General features: G+C 39.2%; 1 protein-coding gene across 1 annotated transcript; it reads right to left on the reverse strand.

Moving 5' to 3' along the window:
* Positions 1–703: 703 nt before the first annotated feature.
* On the reverse strand, positions 704–6,420 carry LOC108732095 (uncharacterized). The gene is made up of 5 exons (XM_018462731.1): positions 5,626–6,420; positions 5,560–5,586; positions 2,940–5,495; positions 2,020–2,848; positions 704–1,937 (listed from the first exon to the last, which is right to left on the reverse strand). Exons 1-5 carry the CDS (start codon positions 6,394–6,396, stop codon positions 724–726), a joined length of 5,397 nt encoding a protein of 1,798 aa, XP_018318233.1. The 5' UTR covers positions 6,397–6,420; the 3' UTR covers positions 704–723.
* Positions 6,421–9,840: the final 3,420 nt, after the last annotated feature.

The following is a 9,840-nucleotide window of genomic DNA, read 5'->3' on the forward strand; positions in this document are numbered from 1 at the left end:
CCCGCTCGCTGCCTCCTTTCTCGCTCTGCTAAGAACGACGAGACGACGTCTAGGATTCGGTGGCGAACTGCTCGGGGGACGTGAAAGCGTCCTGGTTTAACCGAGTATAAAGAGAACGTATCCCCTGGGATGCAGAATGCGATTCTTGGAATGCGAGCAAACTCGCTCGATACGGCCTACAGTCCGCTCGAGAAGAGAGAGTATCGAGATTTGCTCGCGAGTCGCAGATGACGACCCCCCTTCCTCCGGTGACGAGGGTGACCAAGCTCGTGCCGATCGAGTCGGGAGTTCGGAGCTAGTGTCTCGCTTCAAAGGAATGATTGTACCATATTGTAAAGTATCAATCGACAGTTCTCAACTGCGTTGTACAGTGTTTTCTAAGTATCTAGGCTGATAGCGCGCGTGTAATTGAGGAAAAGGAACATTGTATTTATACTAATAAGCGATCTGTATCATTCATTCTCGTATAGCCTGTAATCCTACTCATGTAGATGCTAAAAGTAATTTGTGTCATAAAGAAACCCTATAAATAAAATTAGCACTTTGAGAACGTTGTCGACCGCGTGTTCAAATTCTTTCTCTCACTTCCATTTATCTTTTGTTGGCTCAGACACAAAATTTTCGCGTGCGTTTGAGGATTGTGGAATGTTTTCTTAAATTCTGAACGTATCATTGTAGCTACTTGGCGAGTAAAGAAAAGTAAAACGTACAATCGAACATTTATTAATATTTAGATGAACAAATGTCTCTCGTAGTCGAAAAAAAATGCAGGCTCAATACGTTAACCGCGTTCAGAGTATATACATTCGGTCGCTTCGAGTTGCAGTTGTCCACGAATATCTTGGCCATCTTTGCGATACTGTTACACTTGAACATACATGCGGCGCCGTCGTAGGCAGGTTTACCCCGATCGTTTCTCGAGCACGGATCGAACATGTAGAATTTACCGTAATGCTGCATCACAGCCATCGCCAGATTGGTTGTGTGCAATATTCCGGCGCAATTCGCGCGGAAGAACATGGCGAGCGCCTCGGACAGATCGAAGGCATGAAGTATCCCGGCGGTGGTATGATTATGAACATGAATGGTAACCCTCAAGTCACCCACGATGAATACGGTGAGTAACTCACTGGGTGAGAGATTCCTGGCGCCCGGTCGAGCGGCTCGGGCACTCTCCAAGTACAGAGAGTCACCGTATTTGAGTACGGCATCAATCAGCTCGGAAGTCCACGTGGATGGCACGTGCAGCAGCCCCATTACAACGGCGACAGCCGCGATTGCTGTACTCTGCAAACCCCTGTTTCTCAGACTGAAGGTACGATGATTCATGTGCAGGCTGCCATGCAGAACGCTCAGTTCATCGTCCACGATTCTGTACTCATTCAGCGGTTCCACGTTCAACATAACTGTCTTTTTGGGGCAGATAATTGGAACAAGTGGCGCGATACGATCTAAGTATGGTCGAAAACCACTTGGACATGGCAATGTCTCAATTATGACGTTCCTTATGATCACCCGACAGATCTCGAAAGCCCCATATCTCTCACGGGGATCGACGTTTGCGAAGATTGTATCGTATAAAGGTTCCAGGCAAGCGAACCACATTATACACGAAGTTCCGTTAGAATCCGGCAGACCCTGATCGTTTCTAGCTCTAGGATCGTACATGAAGTAAACACCCAGATCTTTCCAAATAGCTGTCATACCGCGATCGGTTATTAGAATACCGGCACGATTATCTTCAAAAAATTTCCGCAAACCTTCCTCCAGTAAAATCGAAGAAGGCAGTGGTTGTTCTCGTCGAGTCGTTCTTTTCTTGCGTTTGTTAATCTTTTCTTTCGTCTCTTCTCGCTTTTTGTCTTCCGAGACGGAAGGTTCAATCGCCACCAGACCGATTACGGTATTAGGCTCGATGTCAGCAGTCAAAACGTTGACACCTGGGAAAATATAAATTCAAAAATTTGTTTAGAATAGTTTTTAAAACAGCTGAAAAAAGAAACGTACAAGAAATATACATACCGACATAGAATACTCTGATAATGTCCTTCGGTTTCAGTCTCGATTCGGGTTTGAGCTTTCTTGTCTCCTGATGAACGTTACTACCGATCGCCAAAATCTCGTCCATAGTTTTCTTCGTCCAGGTGACGGGGCTCTTGACGATCGACATACCGAGCGCAACGACACAATTTGCCGCCGTCTGTCGACCGCGCAACGTCTCGGGGAAGATCTTGTCGCCTTGATGATAGCTTCCACGCAAGATAGCACGCGCCTCGCCCCGTAATTTTCTGTAAGCGTTCAAAGGGGGCAAGTTCGCCGGCCGAATCGCCGGACTAGGATCAAGTTTCCAAAGTGGCGGTTTAGTCCAGTCCAGCACGTCGATCGCAGTAATCTGATAATCGCCTTCTGTTCCCAAATGGCGTAGAAGGTAATCTGTGAGGAGACTCGTGTCCTTGAACCTGATTACTCGCGCTACCGTTGACACGATTTCTTTCGTAGCAGTGGACGAATTGGGTATCAGAACATAATACGCGTCATCGACCTTCCATATGGCTAAATTTTTATTTCCCCGTACGGTCAATACGCCAGCTTCGTACTTATTGAAGAAATTGTCGATTCCGCTCCGTAAATCTTGAATCTTAGGAGCTTTCCCAGTAAGACTGCCCGCTTGAACGCAATCCTTGATTGTTAGAGCGATGCGCCGAGAAGACAGGAAAAACTCATTAATGATTTCGTTCACTAAGGGTGCCGAGCCACTACCGAGTCTCTCGACGCATTTTGAATGCAGCTTGTCGCCAGTAACGATAACTTGATCAAGAATTGACGGTGTCCACTGTCTCGGTTGGTAAACCTTTATTAATTTTCCATGTTAGTTATTTTCGAACACAGTTGAGTTATACATGAAAATTAAGTAAATTGATTATATAGAGAGAAAAAAAAACCTTGGAGAAGACGATGGCCATCGCGGCGATGGCTGCACTTTGTTTGCCACGATTTGCCTCGTCGAATCTCTCGTCTGTCATAGTGACGTTACCGTCGATGCTCCAGACACCGTCTGCGAGTTTGGGAAAATGATGCCACAGATCTTCACCGGATGTGGTTTTCTTGACACGTTCGGCTTGAGCCACTCGCGTCTCGTATACATTTTCGATTGAGACGGCGTCGATGACGAAGTTGTCGACCTCCCGTGCAACTGTTCGAAGAACGCCAGCTAACGAGGGGATATCAGTGAACCACATCACTGCTGCAGCTCCATCTTTATCTCTGGGTTCGCCTTGAGCGTTTCTACCCCTGGGATCCATCGTGAAAAACACTCCGCCTTCTCTCCAAATCGGCATCATTACGTCAGCCTGACGAAACACTCCCATCGAGTTTCCCTCGAAAAACTGTTCGAGTAGTCTTATCACGTCAGTCATGCTTCCGGTGACGGATTCTTCTTCAAGTCCAACTAACATTCGATTGACTCCTATGGCAAAGTCTTCTGCGATTTCCGCAGGAAGAAGATAATTTCTGGGAGTTTCCTCTTCAGCCTCTATTTCAGGTAGATTTATCAAGTTCTCATTGGTGAGTTTATCGCCAATTTTCAAGATGTCGTCTACAAGTTCACGGTACCACAATTGAGGGTCGTAAAGTTTTGTCATAGCCAAGGTCGCCAAAGCATTAGCAGCTTGCTGTTTATCTCTCGTTGTCCGTTTGAAGGCCAATTCATTTCTTTGATCAATGGTACCCAAAAGTAAAGCGCCAGTCTTGCCCAAATTCGAATAGTTGTTCAAATCCGGCATAATCGGTATTAGTTTATCCGCTTCAATCTCCTCGTTCGTCATAAGCGGGCCGATAGACACATTCTTTAACTCGTGTATCACGAAATCATTTTCGCCCTCATTTTGCCCCGCATTCTTTTTAATGAGATCTGCTAATGCTGAGAGATCCGAAGATCGCACCAAGCAGGCAGAATTTTCTTCATCTCTCTCCGCTGACAATTGACCTAATTTATCACGAGGGTTTGGATCGAAGTAGTAATAAAATATCTCTTTTTTATCCTTATCTTTGGTCTCTTCTTCGTCTTTCCATACCGCCACTGAGAGTCTCTTCGTCTCGACTATTCCATAATTTTTGTCCTCGAAGAATTGATTTAAGCCTTTTTCCAAGTTTGGTAGTTCAGAATCATCCGATGCTGATAGATCACCGACAACTGCCGCCTCGTTGATATCAATAGTTACTTTTCGATTTTTGAAATACAAATTTTTCTTCAGATCTCGGACAAGAAGCAATTTTTCAGTTTCTTCTTCCATTTCGGCAGGCTTACACCAGTCGTAATAAGAGTTGCCTTCCATGATCACTTCGTCGACGGTTTCCTTACTCCATTTTGCTGCTGGCGTCTCCCTCGCGCTAACCAAGGCCACAACTGGCATAGTGAGACCTTGAACTCCTTGGTTTTCTTCCTCGAATAACTCGTCCACGTTGGATATTTCACCTCGCAACACCCACGTCTTACCCGCCATACCAGGCTGAAACTCGTTCCAAGCTCGAGTGCCAGGCACATCACCCACAATCGTGACATGCCGAATAGTGAACCGATCGTTCTTTCTCGTAGGATCAACATTCTTCAAGAACAGCGCAGTCAAGGAGTCTAAGTCTGAAAATCGAATTACGCAACAATTTCCTATTTCTTTCTTATCCTTCTGTATGATTTCCTCCTTTCTATCCCTTTCTGCGACTTTGGCAGTTTTCTCTTTTATTCTAATTCCGGTGGCATCACAATATCGAGGATCGAATAGATAGTAACAATCATCCTGGCTCCAGACTGCCATCGCCATTGAAGTCGTTTCGATCACACCTTCCTCGTTTAGCAGAAAAAACTCTTCTAGTGCCCGTTTCAGATTCAAAACTGACGGCACCTTCGAGGTAATCGTACCGGTCACGGTAATCAGATCGACATCTATCACTAGTTTACGATCTTCTATTTGAAATTTGATATTATCTAAGTCGTCCGCTGTCATCATCTTTATTATTGGCTTGTCGGATTTAACTTTAGCATACAATGAGTCACCCATCATTAGGATTTCATCCAGCGTCGATCTCACCCATGTCTTCACTGGATGCACCTTCTTCATAGCAATAGCCATCATGCAATTTGCTACGTTTTGTTCACCTTTACCTTTGTATATTTCGTCGCCTTCATGAGTTAGACCATGAAGAATCGCTATTTTGCCGGGTAATTCCGTAAATGTGGATGGCACGTTTACTCGCATGTCATCGTATGAATATCCTGTGTCAAAATTGTTTCGATTCACCAATAACTCTGTAGCAAAGTAGCGATCGATGCTATAATTTGAAATATTGATTGATAACGGTTCTTTCCGTATCCTTGCGAGTTTATGCAATTTTTCCTCCTTGGGCACAGGCTTTGTGCAGTCCACTTTATGATCATCGATGTCAATAGGATTAATAGATCGTAATACACTTTTTATCTTTATATGAATAGCGTATGGACTTATGTAATGTACTTGTAATAATAATAATGAATTTTATTCTTACAAGTAACATTTCATAGAGAAAAATAAGCTTCTCCCCCCCCCCTCTCTCTCTCTGCTACTATTATCTCTGCTATTCTACTGCTGCTATTACCTCTGTGACACGCAATAAGGTGACTTTGACGATACAATATCGAGAGTCGTAACGCCAATTTAGGTTCTTCAGCAAATAGTCATGCAAGTCATTTATGTACTTGAACCTCATGAGGCAAGCTGTGCCATCAGGATAATGCAGACCAGTCTCATCGCATGAGGCTGGATCGTAGCAAAGGAAACCAGCATTTCCAGACTGACGCCATACAGCAACAGAACTACCCTGAGCGGTGATTACTCCGGAATCGTTATTCTTGAGAAATTTTTGGAGGCCTTCAGCAAAATCCGAACAGCCAACTGACTCGCTAAAGAGATTGCCGTGGATACCGTTGTTTTCGATATCAACCAAAATTTTGTAGAAACCAATATAGAACTCATTATGTATGAGATTGGTCCTCATATATTCATCGTCCTTCAGTTTTTTCCTCCTCAAACTTACGCGGAACAATTTGTCACCATATTCGAGTACTTGATCTATGTGATTGCTCGTCCACTCCTTAGGTTCAAATAGGCGACCATAAACGATGGCCACTATCGCGCAAGGTGCTGCTTGTCGTCCTCGACTTTTATACTTGAACCGGAGATCGCTCATCGCACGAGAACCTCGAAGAATAAACGAACACGGTGTTAGAACTCGAAAGCGATGCCATCGTTTTTTGATATTGTTACGAAGTGGAATTTTTTTCCCTTTAATTTGTCCTATATCACCCTCGCCGATACTATCATGATTTTCCATGCCTTCTAACTTTAGTGATAATTTACTTTTCGACATTTCTCTTCTGAAATATTCAGATAATCCGAATATCCATATGTGTTTGTCTATAAAAAATTAATAAAGAAATTAATTTAAAAAATTTACAGGGATGCATATATTAGATAATATTTTTTATAATTCTATAAAATTTTATATTTTAGTAATTTATACATAAGTTAGTACTTACTTAACCCATGATAAAAATTACTGAAAGAAAATAATATTAAATTATATTTTTGTTTCGCGTTTTTAACAATATAAAAATTACTGCGTTGCTTGCAGAATTTTGCTTTGGGATTGTTCTACTTGTAAATTTACGAGTATGATTAAATAATTCTTTTATGCAAAGGAAGACATCTGTCAAAAGATTAATTTGAAACCGAAACAAAAGGTATCGATCAAACAAGCCTGTAATTTTTAATACAATAATTGTATCTACATATGTTTCGAGAAGTCAACATAAAAATCATACTTAAAATATAAAAAAGAATTTATAGCGATTTGAAAGGTAAAGAACATACAGAGATAATCCGAGTCAAGTATACTTAAAACTTTATTACGTCAACATATGAAAATTGTAATAAATATTTTATAAATACAGAAGTACAAATAAAGTGAAGCCAAATACAACTTGCTTTTCATTGTAATAATATCGATGTTTTGATAAAGATTTATGTATAATGTACGAATAATAGAAGCCAAGTTGCATCATCACTTATTCAATTTTCAAGGAATTTAATCCACGGAACTGTAATTGTATCCCACGAGTAATCGAAGAATGCTGTTGTATACATGTATTTAACGGTAACAAAATTTTGATTAGTTTTCGCGCAATGACAAAAGCTCTTTTGCTAGATTATTCTTTATTTACAACGCATATATATTTTTTTTTCTTCCTATATATAATATATGTACTTAACTGTCTAATCAGTTTATTGTAACAAGTTACCAAAAAATATCTACACGTAAAAATATATAGATATATATGTATATACATATAAACACGCAATTATATCCGCGCACATGTGTGTCACGGTTGTAATATATATACATATACATATACACGAACTCTATTATATGCGTGTGTGTATATATATACATATATATATTTATATACACATATATAATAGAGTATATATATAATATATATATATATATACACATTTTGTTACTTTTTATGTTATTAAACATCAACGAAAGGCTCTTCCGTTAACAAGAAATTTTTTCTTATTGTGTGCGTGTAAATATATCATTTTTATAATACATATTCATACATGTATATTAAAATATGTATTATGCATGCACATATCACGTCTGCGTATACCTATATATGCATGCTCGACAGTATCTTTTGGCTTACATTTTTTAACGCAAGTCTTCTGGGAGATCTAAAATATCATTCTCATAAACGTCAGATCGCTAAGCTCTATACATTGAAATTGTTTTTGCCGCGTATGAAGCGTATCCGCCCCGAAGAGCAACATAATAATGAAAATATGCGTTACGCGTGTATATATGTATATTATAGGGTGTCCCATTTTGAATAATGCATTAAGATTTCTCGAAAACTATGGTAGATACAGAAAAATGTTTCAAACAAAAGTTATATAGTTCGGAGGGGGACATAAGAAGGTACCATTGATTTGACCTTGGATGATGTCGCCAAGGCCAGGTCAAGGTACGTTGATTTTTTTTAATGGAACCCCCTATTTTTTATTACATTTTTTGTAGCTTACCTCGAGAGCTTTTCAAAACACTATAATAAAATATTTACCATAGTAGGGTATCTACCATAGTTTACGAGAAATCTTAATGCATTATTTAAAATGGGACACCCTGTATATGTATGTGTATATTTATATATACACATACATACACAAGTAAATGCGCGTAATACATATCAATCTTTGCAAATGTATATCTATAATATTTGAATGTATCTATATTCGCTTAGTCCATTCTCGTATTCGTTAGCGACATAGTATCATTTTACTACATTAGACATATGTAGTCCACATACATGTCAGCTGAGAGAATGTACCTATATACATTACGCATATATTTCAAAAATATACCCTTAAATACGGCGTTTCATGCTGCGCAAATGCCAGCTAAAAATTTCACTACCAACTACATTAATCTTATTAAAATATATGTTTAACAATTACACGCATTTATAATTTGAATGTCAAGAAGAAATATCTGGCCACATTGGTATTGATCCGCCAGTCGATTGCTATATTAAGACCGCGAAATTACTCAACGGTGATTTATTCTTTCATTTATTTATCATCACAGACGGAAAAGAGTTAACTATTTAACTATTAACAACATTATCGCATCTCTCTCTCTCTCTCTCTCTCTTTCTCACACACACACACACACACACACACACACACGCACGCATGCACGCATGCACGCACACATGCACACGCATACACACACATCATTCTTCTTTTTTGTAACTTTTGCACGAATTCTGTTCAATTATCAAACGAGTCCAATCGTAATCGACGAATAATAAAAAAAATATAATAAATCAATTTTATGATGCATACAATTCAACGCATCTTCAATTACTTCATCAAATTATATATATATAATAAAAAATATAGATTTACATGTAAACTTCCGCGGAATATATCGTAAGAAATGTTTTATTATTTATTTGAACTATATACATAAAAGAGACAACAAAAATTTAATTAAAAATGGTAGAGAATTGCAAGTGCGTTTCGTAATAGAGATTCAACAATGAATCACAGGTGAATAAGATAACAAATCACCTTTGATGCAATTTAAGCTAATAATTAAATATTACTCAGCACTCTCTTTTACAACATACATATAGTATATACGCAACTTTCATCGGATGCTAGGAAAACGTGAACAGTCACGGATTTATTACCGCTTTACTTGTACATTGTTAGATGAGATTCATAATTGTTGATACAAATATTTGAAGAATCGCGGTATTTCATTGACATCATTAAATTATGTTACTCTTTTTCCTCAGATGAGAAAAAAAGAGTCGGGCAAGAAGTCGTTGAAATAATGAAACACGAAAAGAACGAAGGAAGAGGATATCGTATGAAAGATCGATGATTATTCGTTATTTTTGTTACTCGATCTCTCCACGAATACAAAATTGTCTTTTACATTTTGCACAATTTGTTACATTGCCTCTGCAACATGTATATGTATGTATGACAACATCCGGTGTATGCACAAGCGGACAACGATCTTATTCCGTGAAAACACGAATGCTTCAGTACTTTCCTCTTTTTGTTTCATATTTTTCTTATTATTCTATATGATACTTTCGCATATCGACTAATGGAAGCTAGAAGAATGAATAATGTATCTTCTAGAAATTCAATGTCCAAGATATGTTATGAATGAACTTATCCAAATCTGGGGCAGGCTGTGTGCGTGTGTGTGTGTGTGTGTGTGCGTGTGCGT

The sequence above is a fragment of the Mycetomoellerius zeteki genome, unplaced genomic scaffold (genome assembly GCF_001594055.1).
Source record: "Mycetomoellerius zeteki isolate Tzet28-1 unplaced genomic scaffold, Tzet1.0 scaffold145, whole genome shotgun sequence".
NCBI classification, from domain to species: Eukaryota; Metazoa; Arthropoda; class Insecta; order Hymenoptera; family Formicidae; genus Mycetomoellerius; species Mycetomoellerius zeteki.